Here is a 21,392-nt window from a genome sequence, read left to right as displayed (position 1 = left end):
GTCTAGTTTAAATTCATGAGTAAATTCACGAATAACCAGACACACCTGCAATCCAAAGTAGGAGAATCACAAGTTAGAGGGGAGCCTGGGCTATATAGCAAGAGCCCATCTCAAAAACTCAAGACAGAAAACACACTGGTTGTGCCATTTTTTGGTGATGCTTGGAGTTGAATCCAGGGCCATGCCTTTCATTTGCTTCACTACTGATCTGTAGGCTCTTCCCTCTTCCCTGGCTATACCAGCTATACTTGATGCTGGTTCTATGTGGTTAAACCATAGAAGTAGGCCATGCTTTTGCAGTTCCCATTTAATAGTAATATTAACTGGCTTTGTGAAAATAAGTCTATCTCTAGTCAGAAACATTCATAGATAATTGGTAAAACAGGCCCTGGTAATTTTCACCCCAAGATTTCTTTCAACCACCTTAAGTTTTGTATAGCACACAAACTTAGTCTGGCTGCAGGCTGGGCTAATCCCAATGTATCTGTTATACTGGCGTTATGCTGGCACATTGTTTCTTAGATAAGGACCAAGTTTTTGTTTTGTTAATATTTGTATATTTTGTTAAAACTGTGCAGGTGCAGCATTTAAGACCTTTTTTCATATAAAAGCCTGGTGCCAGTGGCTCACGCCTGTAATCCTAGCTACTCAGGAGTCTGAGATCTGAGGATTGCAGTTTGAAGTCAGCCCAGGCAGGAAACTGTGAGACTCTCCAATAAACTACTCAAAAAAAGCTGGAAGTGGAGCTGTGGCTCAAGTGGCAAAGCGCTCCTCTTGAGCAAAAGCAGCTCAGGGACAGTGCCCATGCACAGTTCAAGCTCCAGGACTGGCCCCTTACTCACCCCCCACTCCTCCCAAATTACCTGAAATTCAGCTCAATAGCGGTGCCTTACACCTGTTTAAAAAAAAAAATCCTTATCAGGAGTACAAGCTGTGAAGCTGTGATCTAGGTTTCTGGCCAGCCTAGGCAAGAAAGCTGGGTGCTGTGAAATAGGATTGTAGGCAGAACCTATTCAAAATAGTAATAACTAAACTAATACAGGCTGGAAACATGGCTCAAGTTGTACAAAGTAGTAAAAAGGCCAAGTTAAAATGTTAAAGCATTAAAATCACAGAGAAACCCTTTAAACCCTTTGTTACATGTCTCAGTATTTGGAAACAATTGTTTCATAAGTTCTGCAACACATCTTTAAAAGTGTTTTGGTTGTGTAACTTGTCCATGTATTTCTGTTGACAAGATTGCTAGAGCTGCAAATGTTGGATGAAAAGGTTTTATATTTATTTTAAATATAGTTAATGCTCAATTACAAAGTGCTGTGTATTCATTTACACATTTTTTTTTTTGTCGGTCGTGGGGCTTGAACTCTGGGCCTGGGCGCTGACCCTCAGCTCTTCAGCTCAAGGCGAGTGCTCTACCACTTGAGCCACAGCGCCACTTCCGGTTTTCTGGTGGTTTTATTGGAGATAGGAGTCTCTTGGTCTTTCCTGCCTGGGCTGGCTTTGAACCTCAATCCTCAGATCTCAGCCTCCTGAGTAGCTAGGATTACAGGCGTGAGCCACCAGCGCCCGGCTTACACATTTTTTACTGGGATCACTTGATGTCTAATACTCTATTATGTAGTGAAAGTTGCCCATTACCCTTCTATTGCTGTGCATTTATTCCCATGGTTTATTGTGCTTTATCTTGCTTTTTGTACATAAATGTGTCTCCACTTGTTAGATGCCCAACTAGCAATTATTTGGTCAAAAGTCATGTTTATTTTTAGGGTTGGTACACATTGATAGCCAAATAAATGTGACTAAAGTATTGCAGTAATTTGGCTATGGAATAAAATTTCAGAGGAGGATTTTGTCTATGTTGTGTCATAGTGCCCTTTGACAAGAAATGGGATGTCCATTTGGCTAGTTAGTGTAAAATTCACTTGTAATCCTAGTCTGGATGATCAGAAGTCCAAAGCCAGCCTAGCACCTCCAAGTTAACCAGCAATGAAGGCCCAGCTGGAGGCATTGCTCAAGTGGTAGAACATTAGCTGTAAGCAAACCAAGTTAAGTATGGAGTGCAGTCAAGTCCCAGATCCAGCCCCAAAATATTTTTTAAATGCAGGGTAGCAACTTGTGCTGCATAGCTCTGTATTACCTGATACATATTTGAAGATAGTATTGCATCTACATGAAATGATACAAAATCTTAAAAGAATTTTGTATGTGAAGGTAAACATTAACATAGTCCCCAGTGGTAGGCCATGAGTGAATGCTGATGTGTAGCTTCTGGTACACCTAAAATTTATGGGAATTTCACCTGTGGCAGAATAAACTACACAAACACTGTAACTAACTTGTTAAAACATTAAATCCAAGTTGTAGTTAAGCATATTAGTATTCTTGTGCAAAAATCTGCTTGAAGAGACCAGTAGAGAGTCCTAAAGTTGTGGTGAAAAAACAAAGTACGAAGCTGCTTCTTCACAAAACAGTCCTTCCTTAACAAAACTGATTTAACTCAATGGAATTTGAATAGGTATTTTCATATGAAGATTCTCAAGCTGATCTTCAGTAAACAGCATGTGTTTGGAAATGTAATGGGGGTGTTGTTCACTTTAGCCTTTCAAAACAACTGGTAACACAGGTGCCTACAACACAGCCCCACACCTTAGGTCCTTTTAATCCAGTAATCTCATGTTAAATGAAGTGCAGAAGTGCAGAATGATGTGACCACTGACAGACTCGTGAGACTGGTTTTCGTGTGGACAGTGGCTGTGGTTAGGTTGACCGGTTGAGCACTGTTATGAACCTATCCATATTGAGCAATACATTTTGCATTGTAATGTATGTGTGCTTTTTTATGCATTTCAAAGTGAAAAAGCATGTCCCTTATGCTAAAATGGTTTCTTTGCATTACAGATATATTTAAAAAAACCCACAAAGATCATGTTCCAATTTTTATTTGATGTTTCAAATGTAAAAAAGAAAAGATTCTTACACCAGTTAGAGTGAGACCATCTCAAAATGAGACCATGCAAAATAATTCAGAATGTGTGTACAACATTTCTCCCCTTGTTTTGCTGCCATATACAGTGAATAGTACAACAGGAAATTGGCTGGCATGTGCTTGCTTGAGAAATCTCATCTCTTTACAAGAAGAACATACGGGGCAGAAGTCAATTTACCTTCCTGTTTATTTTATGAGGGATATGGAACTGAGAAATTCAGCTGCCCAGTTTCATCCAACCAACCCACAAATAAGCACAACTGTTGGTCTCATCTGCTAACTCTGGAGGACTGAGATAGACATTGCTATCTTGAACAGATTCATCTACTTAGCCTGAGAATGTCAGCTTTTAATAGAATTTTCCTTGGAGCTCTTGTGGAATCTTTGTGAGCTGCATAGACTAAAGACGTGGTTTTCTAAATAGTACTAGAGAAAATCCTGACTCAAGTGGCACTGTTTGTCCCCAAATTTCTGACCAAAGAAAACTATACAATATTTATAGACTAACTTTTAGAGATGGTTCACTAATACTGTACATATTTTACATGACAATACACAGTCCGAGAGTTTATAAAATAAGTTCATGCATTATTACCTCTAAGAATATCATGTACAAGATAAATCCCTCCCTAAGTATGTGTGACAGCATTTCGGGTTGAAGCAATCTTATTTACAAAAGCAATCCAGTTTCTGTTGTTAGGTATGTAATTTAAAGAAACTTGAGATTAGAGAAAAATGTTAAATCCATTGGTAATTGATAGAAAGCATCAATTTGTGGGATTTAAAAGGTCTCCTTAAAAAAAAAAAACCACAAACACCCAGAATATGTAAGCTCTGTACAAAGAAAAATACAAAAATCCTGGATGATCCAAGTTTATTACACTACATAATTCAGAGTGAAACATTATTGGTTAGGTTTTTCTACTTTATTCATTTATTTGACAGCACTAGTTGGTGAACTAATGTTTGTTTAGTTCTGCTGCATTTATGGCACAAGATCTCTTTTTCAAAATGGCACCAATTTTCCTTTAAGGACTATTTTTAGCAGCAATCATATTTAAAGGTTAACAACTTACAGGGCAAATGCTTTAGCTATACCTTTTCTATTTCATACTTGCCAGTTACCGTATTTACAAAAGGCTAACAATGTCTACATAAAAATGACCTTTCACTCTTCCTCATCCATATCTTAGTCAAAGGCTTTTTCCTTCCCCTTGTTTTTGATCTCATTGGAGAAGAGCATGAGATTCAGTTCAGGGACGTAGGTATTTACATGGGGCGCCTGATTTTAAGGGAGTATAAGACAAGTGTAAGATGAAGTATTTATTAATTTGGGTATATTCCACTACCCCTAAAAGTTCTGTGACAGAGAGTACTTAATGACAACCTAGAAGAGAGAGACCCTTGATTTTCAGCCTGTAACAACTGAACGTCCGGAAGGCCACTCATTGTGATGCGGTCATCACTGACTGGCATCGAATGTTAGACTCCCAATTGTGTGATTATTGGTAAACATGGAAATTTAACTGAAGAGGTGGCACTAAACTAGAAAACTGAAAATTCATCTTAAGAACAATTTACATTGAGGGAAATATGCACTGTATAAACGAGGAATTACAAAGAACTGGCAATTAACTGACCATGCTAAATGGATTCCATGAGTAAGTTTTCATGATAGGGTATACTTACTACATGCATTTTGCTTAAAAATATTTCCCTAAAACATTAGAGTTCCATTTCATGTTACACTACTATTGTAGTTCAGGGGAAATAGCTATACTATTAGGTTGGTATGATATAATATTAGTTGTGAACATCCAGCCAAAGGTGCTGGTAAATTCCTGAAAACAGCAAATCAAAAATCCTTTTTCAGTTATTGGACTATACAGAAATATCTCAAGCCTTAAATTTAGGAATTAAGAATGTGATCTTATGAAGTTTGGGGGTGGATGTTTGTTTATGTCAGTGTAGCGAAGGCAACAATTTAGGGAGAAAATATACCTATAAGCAAATTGATCTGACAAACCAGACTGATGTCAATGACAAAACTGAAAAAATTCTGTGAAAAACAGCAACCAAAATAACGGGTGGGGCACAGTTAAGGCATCTTAAAAAAAAAAAGTCCCACATGGCTTTGGCTTCTTAAAATATTTTTACACTATTCTGTTTTAAAAGACTTGAAAGCATCTGAAATACATGCAAAACTGTTTGAAATCCCTGCACGGCAAATTCAGTTTGCGTCATTCAGATGTTTTCCAAAGAAAGTGAAGAAGCCTCTCCCCATGAGATCACATGTGGTAGAGAAGGCCTCCAAATTCTTTCTATCTTATACCGGGTGGCACCCCAGAAGTCTGTGCAGCAGTCATAAGCAAGGCATTATTATCTGGAAGGGAAGGGACTGTAGAGTTTCCATTGGTTGGGGAACAGCCAAGTTTTAGTTTTTCCAGATACTCTGCATGTACGGGTTTATGACACTGTAGAACTTTGATTGCATCTTCTACTTTGAACCACTCTCTCTTCCTTCCTAGAGAACAGTATGAAACTGGTTACTATAAAGTCAATTTTAAGAAGCTTTATCCAATCAACATTGTTCCCTTCACTAACCCACTACCCCCAAAGTAATGTTTTAAGAAATAAATAAGAGGAAGAATTTCAAGGCAATAATCAATGTGCATATAGTTATTCCTTCTCTTAAAAAGCCACCAAAAGTAACTTAAGATGGAAATTGGCTGTAAGTAGTCACTGAAGAGAATTCAGATAGCCAAAGAATTGGAAACTTACCTATATTAACAGAATCTTCCCAGTCTTCTAATATTTCAGTGACTGTAAGAACATAAACATATGTTCTGTGCTTTCGGTCTTGGTTCTGCTTGAATATAAAAAGAAAAGCATTTTAATTACAGCAGTTAGCAATCAAGTGTCTGAAATTTCAGAGGAAATAAATCAGTGTTGATTAGGATACTATGTCCCAATGCAGGCTACTAAGTCTTAGAATCTAGCAAAATGAGTTTATATAAAACATTAAACCACGACCAGGGGCCAGTGGATCACACATGTAATTCTAGTTACTCAGGAGGCTTTGAACTGAGGATTGCAGTTTGAAGCCAGCCTGGACAAGAAAGTATCTGACTCTTATCTCAAACTCCAAAAAGGGGGGAAAAAAAAAGGCAGGAAGTGCACTTATGGCTCAAATGGCTGTGCTAGCCTCAGGGACAGCTCCCAAGGCCCTGAATTCAAGCTCAGGCATCTACATCAAAACAAACAAGCCAGTAGAAAATAGACTAGGTGCCAGTGGCTTTTACCTGTAGTCTTAACCACTCTTCAGTGGGGTGAAATCTGAGATCAAAGTTCAAAGCCAGTCCAGGTAGTAAAGTGAGACTTTTATCCAATTAACTACCAAAACCTTTGGGTGGATGTGTGGCTCAACAACAAGCAAGAGGCTCCAATACTGGCATTAAACACACACACAATTATGCAATGTAAGAGAACTACTGACCTAATTATAATTTTTCAGTATATGGAAATGTCACAAAGGCATTTTTAAGGCAATTAAAATTTTCTTCCAGGGGGCTGGGAAGGTGGCTCAGTGGTAGAGCGCTTGCCTTGCATGCATGAGGCCCTGGGTTTGACCTCAGCACCACATAAGCAGAAAAAGCCAGAAGTGATGCTGTGGCTCAAGTGGTAGAGCACTAGCCTTGAGCTCTTCAGCCTGGGACAGCGCCCAGGCCTAGAATTCAGGACCCACGACCGGACCCCAAAAAAAAAAGGAAAAAAAAATCTTTCTTCCAGTACAATAATGTGAATTTTCTTCAAAGACCCTGTGTGGATATTAAAAAAAAATACTTCACTTGTACCATGGCCTTTCAATCACAGAAAAAGGTGTGCTTTTCAGTTTAACCAGGAGATGGTGCTGTGGAACTGTTTAAAATAATTGCATTCTAGATTTCTGAATAACACTAAGACCTTTAATAATTACTATATTCTGGTAAACATCAACTCTACCAAGTACTGCACAAGTAGGATCTATATCTGAATTTCCAAGGTCTAAAAATAAGATGCAAATGGTTCACCTAGTACAGCTTGGGGTCTAGAACCTGACTTTTGCTTGTGCCTTTTCATGTTGTATCAGCACTTTCAAATTCTCTCCTAAGAAATTCCATCTGGCCTCAGCATGAGATTATATAGAAATGAATTCTATCTTTTTAGCACCTGTTCTATGAAATTGCATTTGTATCTTCACAGATCCTTTAGGGATAGTGATTTATATATACTGTCAAGCAATGGAAATGCTGTATTAACATGGTGTTACCTGAAAAAGCCCTAATCCTCATGACTAATTTGCTACTGGTAGTTTTAGAGAAATGAATGGTTCAGGAAGCTGCCACAGACTTAGCTAGTTAGGAAGGAATTGTGAAGTCTATTAGCAGTAAAATGAAGACTACTTTCATAACTCACCTCAAATATGCCCAGGAGTCTGCCTAATTTTCCTTTGACTCCAGCCTATTAAGAAAAAAAGGTGAGATATATTTATTTTCTCGTAATAGTAAAAAATGACAAAGTGCATGTTAGTACAATTCTAGGAACTTCTATGCTGATTTTTTAGCTCTATTTTTCCAGGTAGAAAAAAAAAAGTTGTGTATATAAGTGAAATGCCAGCTATACTTGAAAATGCTGCATCAGACCACATTCTAGTGACCAGTCTTTGCACCATCTCTTCAGGGTTACCTAGCAAGTGCCTTCCTGTACAACAAAAAGCCTGCTTGTAAAGCGCCCCCAGTGGGTGTGAAAGGCATCTCACCTCCTCATAAACTTCCCTCACAGCAGCACCACCAGGCTCCTCCTCTGGCTCCATCCCTCCTCCTGGAACAATCCACTGGTCTGGGTAACGACTGCTACTCACCAGCAGCACCTGCAAAACAGTAACCATGTTGTCTTGATGGCTTGAGACATGAATACAAGGAAAATTCCTAAATCTTTGTAAAGTTAGTAACTCGATTGTAGATTGTTAACTTTCATTGAAATGATTAAGTGCACAAAAAGCAGCTGACAACGTGGAGCACACTGAAGTCAGAATCCAGCATTCACATTACCAATCATGCTGTTCTAATGAAATTGTTTAAACTACCAGAGTCAAGTCCTAACACTTTCCAATAAAAGCAGAGGCTTGGTTTATTAGCCAGAATTACCTTACATTCACTGAGGTTTTCGGTCATACCAGTTAATCCTTTAGCCATGGACTCTAGTCCATGTCTAAATAAGGACATACAGTCCAAATAAGGACATATGGATACTATAGGTAGATCACTTTGGCTTTGTCACTGATAAAATGTTAAGAGTACTTGGAAGATAACAAATGCTGTGAGGAAGGAAGAGGAAAATGCACAAAGAGCCAGTGACTGATAGATAGTAGAGAAAGGTATCCTTCAAATCCTATTCCTTATTGAATGAGCAAATGTCCTTCCATGTTGATGACAGCCTGTAAATTATTGCCTAGAATATGTCAGCCCCCTGGTCTGGGACAGGTTTTTACATTTTTCAATTACATGGCATTCAATTTCAGTGTTCATAAACTATTAAGGTTCAGTAACCGGCAAAGCCATACTGCTGTGGCTTTTAACAGGATGTCTACAAGACCTCTGACCAAGAACCATATTAAGCCTGAAGTAAGCAAGTTGGGCGCTGGTGGCTCACGCCTATAATCCTAACTACTCAGGAGGCTGAGATCTGAGGATCGAGGTTCAAAGCCAGCCCGGGCAGGAAAGTCCGTGAGACTCTTATTTCCAATAAAACATGCGAAAACCAGAAGTGGCTCTGTGGCTCAAGTGGTAGAGCGCTCACCTTGAACTGAAGAGCACAGGGACAGTGAGTGCCCAAGTCCAGAGTTCAAGCCCCACAACCAACAAAAGTGGTAAAGCCATTTACCCAGTAAAACCAGGCCTTTAAAATTCAGTCCCCAAGCTGGGCGCTAGTGGCTCAGGCCTGTAATTCTAGCTGCTCAGGAGGCTGAGACCTGAGGATGGCAGTTCAAAGCCAGCCTGGGCAGGAAAGTCCATGAAATTCTTATCTCCAATTAACCACCAGAAAACTGGCTCAAAGTGGTAGAGTGCTAGCCTTGAGCTGAAGAGCTGAGGGACAGCACCCAGGCCCAGAGTTCAGGCCCCAAGACAGACCAAAAAAGAAAAAAAAAATCAAATATTTATATGAAATTATCAGAAGTCTTAACCAACTTGAACAAAACTGCTTTAAAAAGTTACAGTAGTTTACTGCCTTTGAACAAATTTTAGATTAAAAAAACAAACACACACCTTCCCAGGTACTAGGTGGCTTTAGGCCTGTAATCCTAGCTACTCAGGAGGCTGAGATTTGAGGACTGTTAGCCTGGGCATGAAAGATCCAAGCCCAGGAGACTTATCTCCAATAACTACCCCCCCAAAAAAAGGAAGTGGTGCTGTGGCTTCCTAGCCTTAAGCAAAAAAAGCTCAGGTGCCCAAGCCTACAGTGCCCAAGCCTACAGTTCAAGCCCTAGGACTGACAAAAACAAAAAACCAACCCACTAAGTTTACAGTAATGGTTTTGGTGTGTTTTTTTTTTTCTTATGGTCTTGGGGACTTGCACATATTAGGCAAGTGCACTACCACTGAGCTAGCTACATACCCACAGGTTAATCCCTGGTGTGGAGACTGATTCTTGACAGGTATGCCAGCAGTTCTATCTCACCAGCTCCCTTCCAGCAGAGCAGTTGCTGGACCTCTAGAATTCATAGGCAGCACAGGTTTCTCCTCCTGCCCTTAGGCCAATTAAGTGGAACCAACTTTCCTCAACTAGAGCTACAGGCAGACTAGAGTTCAGCAATTCCTACCTTTCTTCCTAAAATCTCAAAAGGCTGAATTGGAAGCCAAAAACACCTATTAAGACACACAACTCTGTCAGTTAACAGGAAGTCAGTATCAAAAATCAGAAACTAAAAGAGCAAGAATTAAACAAATCCAGCAGTACTGGAGGATAAAGTCTGCACATGATCCACAATGATGGGCTGTAAGTGACCTTTCAGTCCATCAGCTTGTCTATAAAGAGAAATAATTGTCCTTACAAGAGTAAATACCTCAGATCCTGGCTTAGGCAGTCACTCACTACTGGACATTAACAGCTCTGTTCTCCCAAGGAGTTTCAAAATCATCCATACTCAAAAAGTGAGTTCTAAAAAAATTAAATTCTAAGGGTTATTGAGGTCAATACTTATGTCCCAATTCCTAAAGACAGTCTTTAAGAGCCAAATTACATTAAGGTTAATGATGTTGGAAAGTATTAGTGTAATCTGTAACATTCAGGCCTCAGATTTAAAACCAAATCTTTATTAGGACATCAACAAATGATTAAAGTTTTCTTCCAAAAGTCAGTAAAAAAAACCTCTGTATTGTTCAACATCTTCCTTTCATTAAGTTACAGAAAGCTCCATATGACAGATCTATGTAGGTTTTTTTAGATGGTAACGGGCTATTTCAATAATTTATCATTAAAAATAAATATGGTGGGGTAACTCACACGGGTAATCCTAGCTACTTAGGAGGCTGAAATCTGAGGACTGAGTGAGATTTAAAGCCAGTTCCAGAAGGAAAAGTCCATGAGACTCTTATCTCCACTTAACTACCAAAAAGCTGAAAGTACAGCTGTGGCTCAAATGGTAAAGCACTAGCCATGACTGAAAAAGCTCGGGGACAGCATCCAGGCCCTGAATACAAGCCCCAGAATGGGCAACAAAAAGCTCAAAGCTATCTTAAAAACCCTTTATTAATTAAAATACCATTTGTCACAGAGAAAAAGATTAACATCTAAACTAGCTTAAGAAGACTTGTTAGTATTTATCATTTGGTGATGATAGATTTGAAATTTGATTAACAAACCTGCAACTGGAATATTTATATTCTCTTTACCACTAAATGCAGTGTCCTGAACCCTGCAGCTTTCAGACTTTCTCAGGCCTTTTGAAGCTCTACAGCTGAATGTTTACCAGAATTGCCATCACCATCATGTGACCACTTAAGAGAAATAAAAGTTCAGTTCCACTTATATTTCAAGAGCTACATATTGGATGACACAGACCAGTAGCATCTTAAATGCACTTTCCTTTCAAATGAAGCAAAATGTAATCTTCAAACAATTTAAGATTCTTCTTAATAGAAAGCAAGAATAATGAAAATGGGCTAAGCTAGCAAAAAGAAAAACATTCACAAGACATCCCAAGTAAAACTTCTGCTTTACAATCTTTGGATAGAAAATAATCTACTCTACCTTCTGTCTAACAATAATTCAGCATCGTTTCTCCAACTTTAGCACTGATTTTGCTTTCTATGTCCTCATTATGATACTGAACAACGTGTTTTTCCTCAAAGCACTCCTATCATTGGAGATGGGGTAGAGGAATAAAGTGATGGAAAATACTAATAGAGCTCTCTAAATCTATACTAACAAGAGACCTATACATATCTTGGATATGTGATACAGCCTAAGCCAATAACTTAAGTGTTCAAGAGTCTTTTGATATTCCAAACTTTGACTAAATCATTGAATTCAAACCTATCTTTCCAAAATGAAGATCCATGCTAGAGAAATGAGTATGGTGTGTGCACTATTAGCTTAAGAAATGAGGGTTGATACCAATTCTACAAGGCAGATGAGAAAGAGTCCAAGTCAGTAAATGCACCTACACATCTTGCATATCCATAATTTTAATTTGAGGCAGTTCAAGGCACAGTAAGGCAACTGTTCAATTCTATTCCCTGAGGTCTGTCACAGGCATTTAGAACAGACACACAGAGGCTGGGAAGGTGGCTCAGTGGTAGAGCGCTTTGCCTTGCATGCCTGAGGCCCTGGGTTCGATTCCTCAGCACCACATAAGCAGGGAAAAAAAAAGCCGGGAGTGGCGCTGTGGCTTAAGTGGTAGAGTGCTAGCCTTGAGCTGAAGAGCTGAGGGACAGTGCCAGGCCCAGAGTTCAGGCCCCACAACTGGACCCTCCCCCCCCCCCCAAAAAACAGACACACATACCATCCTCAGCACTGACGAAAAAACTTGACATCATCCTTAAAAGGTGTATATATTGTAATTAGGTGGTTAACAGGACAAATGACTGTTTTTAGGCAGGCTGAGATGAAAATGCACACACATGAATCTCAGTTTTTTTTTTTTGTTTTTGTTTTTGCCAGTCCTAGGGCTTGAATTCAGGGCCTGGGCACTGTCCCTAAGCTTCTTTTGCTCAAGGCTAGCACTCTTAACACCTGAGCCACAGTGCCACTTCCAGCTTTTTCTCTTTATGTGGTACTGAGGAATCAAACCCAGGGCTTCATGCATGTTAGGCAAGCACTCTACCACAAAGCCACATTTCTAGCACTGAATCTCAGTATTTTCAAGGAACCATAAAATTACACCTAGTCTGTTTCATAATACTGTTGTAAGAATATGAGTATAAATATGGAGGCCAAGTTTATGCTTATACCCCATTTTAGAGTAAGACCATTTCTTTCTTTCTTTTTTTTTGTCAGCCGTGGGGCTTGAACTCTGGGCCTGGGCGCTGTCCCTCAGCTCTTCAGCTCAAGGCAAGCGCTCTACCACTTGAGCTACAGCGCCACTTCCAGTTTTCTGATGGTTTATTGGAGATAGGAGTCTCATGGTCTCTCCAGCCCGGGCTGGCTTTGAAACCTGATCCTCAGATCTCAGCCTCCTGAGTAGCTAGGATTACAGGCATGAGCCACCAGCGGCCGGCAAGACCATTTCTTTCTACAAAAGGCTTTGAAAATTAAAAAGCCCAGGATTATAAAAGCATTTGGGGGGGGGGGGCATTAGTAATCCTAGCTACTTAGGAGGCTCAGATACAAGGATTGTGGTTCATGGGCTGGGAAGGTGGCTCAGTGGTAGAACGCTTGCCTTGCATGCCTGAGGCCCTGGATTCAATTCCTCAGCACCACATAAGCAAAAAAGAAAAAAAAAACGGAAGTGGGGCTGTGGCTCAAGTGGTAGAGTGCTAGCCTTGAGCTGAAGAGCTGAGGGACAGCGCCCAGGCACAGAGTTCAGGCTCCATAACCGGACCAAAAACAAAAAAAACAAAAAAAACAAAAAACAACAAGGATTGTGGTTCAAAGGGAGCCTAAACAGGAAAATCCAGGTGACTCCAGTTAATTACCAAAAAAGCTGCAGCAGAGCTGTGGTATAGCACTAGCTTTGAGCACAAAAACTCAGGGATTAACACCAAGGCCCTGAGTTCAAGCCCTAGGACAGGAGAGGGGGGGGAGGGACACTCTCTCTCTCTCTCTCTCTCTCTCTCTCTCTCTCTCTCTCTCTCTCACAGTTCAAAGCCAGCCCAGGCAGGAAAGTCTTGTGAGATCGCCAATAAACTACCCAGAAAAGGCTGGAAATGGCTCAAGTGTAGAGTGCTAGCCTTGAGCACAGAGAGGCTCAGAGACAGTGCCCTGAGTTCCAGCCCCAGGACCAGCAAAAAATAAAAGCAAAGCTTTTCTGTTAAAGGCACTTGGAATTTGTTAAAAACTGTTAAGATATTTCTGGAGTACTTTTTATTAAAACAGAACAAAACAAAAAACTATGAAAGCAACTCAGCTTTAAGAACACTTTGGTGAAAAGCTAGAGGTAGTAAGTAGTACGTGCCTTAATCCCAGTCAATACTCAGGAGGCTGAGACAAAGTTTGAAATCTGGAGGTCAGCCTGACTACTTAGATCTTATTTCAAACTAATAATCCTAACTTTATGAGCTAGAATAGTTCAGTAGTACAGTGCTTGCCTAACAAAAGCAAGAGTAAATTCAATTTCTAGTACTGCAAAAAAAAAAAAAAATTATAAAAGTAGTTTTCCAGAAGCCCAAACTATTATTTAGAAGGTATACTTTAAAATCTTCCAAAAATTTTTTTTCGGTGGTGGCCCTGAGTTTTTTTTACTCAAGGCTACTGCTCTACCACTTTGAGCCACAGCACTTCTGGTTTACTGGTGGTTAACTGGAGGTAAAGAGTCTCACAGTTTCCTGCCTGGGCTGGCTTTAAACCTTGATCCTCAGTAGCAAGGATTACAGGTGTGAGCCACTGGTCATCTGTCTCTCAGAACTTTTTCCTTTCCTTTTTTTTTTTTTTTTTTTTTTTGTGGGACTGGGAATCTAGCCCAAGCCTTGCACATGCTAGGTAACTGTTCTACCACTGAGCTTATATCCCCAAATTTGAGCTTGATGAAAATATACATGATATAGTCAACTGAAACTGTGACATGAATTTTGGGATAAGTACTATGCACAGTGATAATTCTTGCTAGATATAAATTCATTCTTAGTTTCATTATACTTTTTAAATTACGAAAAGCATACTAACTGGCCAGTCATACCTGTAATCCTAGCTACTTAGGAGGCTAAATCTGAGGGTGGTGGTTCAAAGCCAGCCAGGGCAGAAAAGTCCCCACCAGAAAACGAGAAGTGGTGCTGCAGCTCAAAGTGGTATAGCGCTAGACTTGTGCAAAAGAGCTCAGAGACAGTGACCATGTCTGAACTGGAATCATCTAATATAATACTTCTGTAACCTGTTAGCACCTAACAGGTTGTCCTCACTGGGGATGTTTTAAGTGTGCCAACTAGACCAGATGCAGTGGCACATGCCTGTGATGCAGGGAGATTGTGAGTTTCAGGTCTGCCTATGCGATATAGTGACACCCTATCTCAAACAAATAAATGAAACATGTAAACTAAATGCTGGTCAGCCAGGAGCCAGGGGAGGCTGAGATCTGAGGATCGCATTTCAAAGCCAGCCCAGGCAAGAAAGTCCATGAGACTCTTTATCTCCAATAATCTACTCAAAGCTGGAAGTGGTCCTGTGGCTCAACTGGTAGAGCCCTGGCCCTGAGCATAAAGAAGCTCAGGGAGAGTGCCCACGCCAAAGTTCAAACCCCAGGACTGGCAAGAAAAAAAGAAAAAAAAAAAGGAAAGAAAAAGAAAAGAATGCTGCTCAGGATCCTGGTTTGCAATTATATTTGCAGAGGTTGGGCCAAATGGCCATATACTGCTATTTTTGCTTCAGCTTTCACCCCTAATGGTGATGGTCAGCCTCTGGAAACAACCACTACACACTGATATTTCTGTTCAAAGGTAAGGGGGAAGAATGCAGGTAAACCAAGTGATTATTTTGTGAATTGAAGCTGCTTAGAAAAAGCAGTTCTGGGTTACTATTCCTCCTCACATTATAATGAGTCAAGATACCATAAATGGTTAAAACTATGTGTTAACCTACTGGTCCCTACAGCTAAACATTTCAGAAGAATTTACTCAAAACCAGACCAGCAGCAAATCAGGAACATCTACAAACAGCCATGTTGAAAGACTGCAGGTTCAGAGCGAGGAGATGGCTCACATCTGAAACTCCAGCTACAAGGCAGATGGAGCAGATTTCAGTTTGAGGCCAGCAAGGAAAAGGTTAAGTGGCACTCCTATCTTAACAAACAAGATGAACCATATCTGAACTTGAGACCCTGAGTTCAAATCCAGTACTGCCAAAGAGGGGGAAAATAAGACTACAGGTTATGCAACAGTTGTGTGTATACACACAAATGAATATGTATCACACACACGTTAATCCATATATACAAATATTAATAGCTATTAGTAGGCAAATTAACACTATTTTTTGGACTATAGAGACAGAAGATTAAAAAAAAAAAGGTACTACATGGGCTGGGAAGGTGGCTCAGTGGTAGAGCGCTTGCTTGCCTTGCATGCATGAGGCCCTGGGTTTGATTCCTCAGCACCACATAAGCAAAAAGAAAAAAGCAGGAAGTGGGGCCGTGGCTCAATTGGTAGAGTGCTAGCCTTGAGCTGAAGAGCTGAGGGACAGCGCCCAGGCCCAGAGTTCAGGCCCCACAACCGGACCCCGCCCCCCACCCCCCAATGTACTACAAAGATTTGCTTAAGTCAAAGTAGGGTGTGCTGGATTGGTAAGAGTTTCTCCCAGCACATGCATGTTTTGAATTGATGGGGTAAACCTTTTTACAATTAGAGAAAGCCTCAATGATATACTAAGACCTTGACATACTAAATCCCCAAGGGAGGTAGGGGGACAAGATGCCAATCCTTATAGAAGTGGCTTCCCTTCAAGTGGATTGTTTAGTGGTCTAAGACAACCTTCCTGAGCTCTAGAAGAGCTGTACCCCACATGAGTGCAATTCCCTATGTTTCAAACCCCAACATTCAGAAGGCTTCAGGCAGAAGAATTTCAAGTTTGAGGCCAGCCAGGGTGACATGGTGAGACACTGTCTGCTTTGAGCTGGGGAAGTATCTCAGTGTCAGACACTTGCCTAGTACTTACATGGACAAGGGTCTGAATTTGATCTCCAGCCCAAAGAGAGGGAACCCCCTTTAAAAAGGAAAAAAAAAAAAGGCTAATATTTAATTATGACAAAATGGTCTCCATTTGAAGAAAGTATCTTCAATACTTAAATACCAGGTAAATACAAATATACCTAATTCTAAGTATACATATGCTACATGGAATTTCTACTAATATTTCTCTTTAGGGTTGTTACTATATTAAGACAGCGGTAGTTATGTTTTGAGATCTTTTCCTACCAAGTCTTGGTTTTAATGTAAGATTCTGTACAACTTGGACTTTCCCAGTACTTTCAGCCGAAAAGCAGACTATGGATAGAAGATACAGTCTTGGGCTCCAAAAGTTTGAGATCTAATTAGTGCAATCTGTCTACCACATGTAGACTTGTAACAGCACCTACATTCTACTTGTGGGATCAAGTCATTACTACCTCTCCCCTAGCAGTCTACTCCCTACTCTGCTGTCAGACCACTGCTATGACTGAAGGCCTCCAAAATTGAAATGTTTGAACCAAAGAGTCCCTTTTCTTGCCTAGAATGTTCTCAGCCTTCCACTTGAGATAGTGACACTTCCAGCTCATTACATGTCCTTTTCAATTAGTCATTTGTCTAAACTCCCACTACAGAATATATTACTTAGAAGCCAAAGCTTCAGCTTTGCCTCCACCACTGTTCAAATATGTATGCAAATGTATTCAACGGAATCCACTTTTGGTTACCTATTTATAAAGGAACTGCCATCTTTCATTGCACAAGGACTCCAGCTACCCTATAGGGCAATTATCTGTGGGCTTGTCTGGAAGCTCCACCAGCCAACATGAAGGTGAGGGTTTCCCACAGAAATAGCCAGCTTGAAAGAAAGGCTGCCAAATGAAAATTAAGTTTAGAAACAAAAAAGATCTTTGGGACAAGAATCTCTTGTCATCTTGGGACAAGTTACTTTTTTTTGAGGGGCTTGAACTCAGGACCTTGACACTGCTCCTGAGCTTTTGTCCTCAAAGCTAGTACTTTCCCACTTGAGCCAAAGCTTCACTTCCAGCTTTTTGGTGCTTAATTGGAGATAAAGAATCTCATGGACTTTCCTGCCTAGGCTACCTTTGAACCATGATCCTAGATCTTAGCCTCTTGAGTAGCTAGAATTACAGGTGTGAGCCACTAGTGCCTAGCAAAACAAGTTACTTTTGTTACCTAACTAGTTGAATTTTTGCCACAGAATCTCATTACGGTAGCTCAGGATAGCCTCAACTTCAAATGCTGGTTGTGTACCAATACCATGCCAGGAGCCCCAATTTCTATTTCTTCTTTTTGCCAGTCCTGGGGCTTGAACTCAGGGCCTGGACACTGTCTCTGAGCTACTTTTTGCTTAAGTCTATAGCATTCTACCACTTGAGCCACATCGCCACTCTGGATTTTTCTGTTTATGTGGTACTGAGGACTTGAACCCAGGGCTTCATGAAAGCTAGGCAAGCTCTCTACCCCTGAGCCACATTCCCAGCCCTTAGTTTCTTCTAATACAAATAAATAAAATAAAATAAAACTTGCTTACCTTATCAGGAAAAAAAATGATAAAAACATATTTTATGTCCTGGTCAGGACCCAGGTACTCTTAATCCAGCAGAAACATTTTTATCCTATCGGTGTAAAGCTAGCAACAGAATTTCAAGTGTGGAAGCAAATTCATGCTTTCCTGGATATCTTACTGTTTTGCTAAGTTTACTCTGTAATTATCATGTAATAAAAAGAGATTCAAGTCTACACACCCACAGAAAGAAGATTCTGAAGACCTAAACCAGATGTGAAAAGTTGGCTGCACATTTTACTTAAGAGAATTCCAGAGTCTTCCCTCAGAGCATATCCTCTAACAAGCTGATTCACTTGGCTCCTCATCCTACAAGGTTACAAGATTTACAGTTTTTTTGAGGGGTGGGGTAGATGGAAGGGCAGGGATAGTAAGGGGAAACAAAGGAGGAGGCAACAATGCTTGATAAGAAATGTGCTCATTACTTTGCTCATGTAATTGTAACCCCTCTGTCCAGTATTTTCACAATAAAAAACCTTATTTACAGTTTCACATAATGGAGTTCTCTGGCATACAACCTCCAAACCTTGCTTCTTACTTCACTTTATCTAAGGACACTAGTTTCCGGACTCAACTAGATAGAGACTATGAATTTGATCATTTTTTTATAGCAGGCCTAAGTTCCTGGTGCCCCCCCCCTTCAAAACTTCCAAATGCTAGGCAAGCCACTGAGCTATATTATATACTAACTATACTAAGCCCTGTCCCCCCAGTAGAAACAATTTCCAAGCACAAAAAACAATCCATCTGCTAGCAAAATTCCTGAAACTCTTGTCAGTTTTGCCACACCCACAATAGGGATCATTCCAGTCCCCCCCTTCCCCCTAGGGACTAACATTTTTCACATAGTCTGAACTTCCAAGTTCATAATATGACCAGACTTCAAATATAAAACTTCCAGAATGGCTTTTGATGTCCCAAATTCACTCACTAACACAGCATAGTCTCCACTTGCTATGGGCCAGATCCTTTGCCAAGAGCCCAACACACATGGTGTGGTGCGGGAACTGGACCCCCAATTCTGACTCTACCACTTTCCTAACTGTCGTTTGGTCAAAGTGCTCTGCATGGTCTTCTCACCTATAAAACAGGTAAAACCAGCACTGCCTCCTAAGTGCTAAAAGGGATCAAATGTAACAAACTTTCCTCTGGAGGAGCCTAGACACACTGCTAATTTCCGGAATTGTATTATACAACGGTGAGCTATTCTGACAAGATCCTGATCTATCTAGATCTCTAGGGGCCATACTTCTTTAGTGCCAAGTTTGCTCTGCGCAAACATGCTATTCCTTCAAAGGTCTTCTAACCTTTTTGCAGAATGCATTTAATGCCTGTTCATTCTATAAATATTCAACAACTCTCCTAAGTAGATCCATCTCAAAGATACCACTTTTTTTCACAGTCCTTCAGGGTTTAGGTTTCCCACGTAATACCTCCCCCCCACCATGAGCTTAGTTTATCTAATAAAGACAACAAAAACGTATCAGGCTAAAGGAGCTGAAAGAGCCAGCTTTTCAAGCACGTGATTTTTCTTAACAAGAACTAAACCTGAGTGCACGCTTCTGCACCAGCATGAGGAAGCCATTAAACCCCCATTCTCCAGCTCTGGCCTGGTGCTTTATTGGAGACGGTTATGGAAGAACTCAGAACATTATCCAGCCCCCCATTTGAGTAGTAGCAATTGATTTTTTTTTTTTAATAAAAAGGGCCTTTCATCGGCGACCGAGGGACTTAGGACTGCCTTCAGCAAATTTTCAAACTGGATAAACGTACTGTAATTAGTAAAAATCGTTGTCGGGGGGCGGGGGGACACAAACCCAAAACCCCTAGGGCCTATCTATCGACCCGGTGTTAGAGAAGGCTGCCGGCTTCCCCTTGGAACAAAGGCTGCTCTTTCCAGATGCCAAGCCAAGCGGCCTCCGTCAAGACGCTGGGAACCCGAGATTACTGATCGGAAAGTCCAAGTCCGGCCCATCTGGTCCCTATGCTACCCCCCCGCCCCCCATCTTTCTGTGGTCGGAAGAACTTTCCAAGAGGAGGGCCCCCCTTTTTTTAAACTTTTCTTTCTTGAATCAAGTTATCATTATGCCCACGGGCTTGTGAGTTAATGGATCCACTTAAAAGGTAAACCGCCCGAACTGGGTGGAAGAGGTGCTTCGTTCTGCTGAGTGTGTCTCCCCGTTTTGCAGCCCAAGGCCGTTCGCGAGTCCCCGAACAAGGCCACCCCCCTCCCCCGCCCCCCCCGCCGGCGCACACGGCTCTGACATGGCCGGAAGAGGCCGGGGAGGCCGAGGGGGCTCGGCCGCGGCTCGGCTCTCGCCCTCGCTGGGCCACCCTGGCTTTACCCGGCTTCCAAGTTCCCTTCGCCAGTTAAGATCGGGGTGGCGGCCGCTAGGCGAACCCCGAACGCCGCGGTCTCCTTTGTCTCCCCTATCAGCCCAGGGAAAGGAAGGAAGGAAAGAGGGCGGAGGGAAAGGGAGAGGAGAGGGAAGAGAGTGAGAGAGGAGAACACAAAGGGGGATGGGGGCCGGGGGGGGGGGGAAGGCCCGGCCCCTCCCCGCCCAGCCGCGGGCCCGGGTCGGGGCGCAGGGCCCCGGGCTCCCGCGGCCACGAGCCCCGCCGAGGCGGCGTGCGCGCCCGCCGTCTCACCTCGTCCTCCTGCTCGCTCCGGAAGCACAGGCACGCCGCCCGCTTCTTGAAGCCCTCGCGGTCGTAGGTCCGCGTCTGGTTGGGCTTGAACTTCATCATAGAGGCGTGTTCCGGGGGCCGCGACTGCTCCGACCGACGCCGTGGGGGCCCGGCCGCCGCCACCCCGCCGAGGAGTCGGGGCGCAAGCGAATCGGGGCTCCGGAGGGATGCGGGTTGAGGCGGGGCGGGGAGGGTGGCGAGGCGGCGGCACGGGAAGAGGCAGCGAGGCCGGGTCAGTCCCGGGACCGACGGCCGCTCCGACGCGGGGCAGGACTCGAGGGCGGGTCACCAGAGCCCAGGGGCCGAGCTGGAAGCGCCGCCTCTGCCGGGGCGCCCGCCGCTCTCCATGGAGCCCGCCACCGCTGGCCGCCGCTCCCTGCTGCCGCTGCCGCTGCCGCCGCCGCGGGAAGAGCAGGGGGACCCAGGCTCGCGCCGCGCCAAGGCAGTTGCCGAGACAGCGCCGGCAGGGGCAACACAGCCGCGGCGGATGTGCGCCGCCCCTCCTCCGCCTCTGGCTTAAGTCAGGCCCGCGCGCGCGCCACCGCGCCTGCGTGCGGGGACCGTTGGGCCGAGGCGGGGAGGAGGGGGGCGGAGCTTCGGGCGTCCAGGGGGCGGGGCCTGCCTGGCGCCCTCGGCGGGGGTGCGGCTGGGCCTCGAGGCTGGTGCTCGTGCGAGCGTGGAGTGCCGGGTCCTAGGTAAAAATGTCCATTACTGAGACGAGTTCTTGGCTCCTCTCCCTCCGTCCCGCGACCTTCCCCACGAAGACCCCAGTACTCTC

At 42.6% G+C, this 21,392-nt stretch overlaps 1 protein-coding gene across 3 annotated transcripts; it reads right to left on the bottom strand.

Moving 5' to 3' along the window:
- Nucleotides 1–2,923: 2,923 nt before the first annotated feature.
- On the bottom strand, nt 2,924–21,099 carry Nudt4 (nudix hydrolase 4). 3 transcript variants are annotated; one of them, XM_069989888.1, is made up of 5 exons: nt 20,576–21,099; nt 7,785–7,895; nt 7,442–7,486; nt 5,768–5,855; nt 2,924–5,510 (listed from the first exon to the last, which is right to left on the bottom strand). In XM_069989888.1, exons 1-5 carry the CDS (start codon nt 20,672–20,674, stop codon nt 5,308–5,310), a joined length of 546 nt encoding a protein of 181 aa, XP_069845989.1. In that variant the 5' UTR covers nt 20,675–21,099; the 3' UTR covers nt 2,924–5,307. The 3 variants fall into 3 exon arrangements, with proteins under 3 accessions (XP_069845989.1, XP_069845999.1, XP_069846009.1); XM_069989898.1 differs by having other exon boundaries at nt 5,768–5,852; nt 20,576–21,098; XM_069989908.1 differs by lacking the exon at nt 20,576–21,099 and adding an exon at nt 20,272–20,294.
- Nucleotides 21,100–21,392: the final 293 nt, after the last annotated feature.

This window comes from Dipodomys merriami, unplaced genomic scaffold (assembly GCF_024711535.1).
Source record: "Dipodomys merriami isolate MVZ:Mamm:240054 unplaced genomic scaffold, mDipMer1.0.p SCAF_10, whole genome shotgun sequence".
In the NCBI taxonomy this organism is placed as follows: Eukaryota; Metazoa; Chordata; class Mammalia; order Rodentia; family Heteromyidae; genus Dipodomys; species Dipodomys merriami.
The sequence above is the reverse complement of the archived record's forward strand: the minus strand, read 5'-3'. Positions and strand labels throughout refer to the sequence as shown.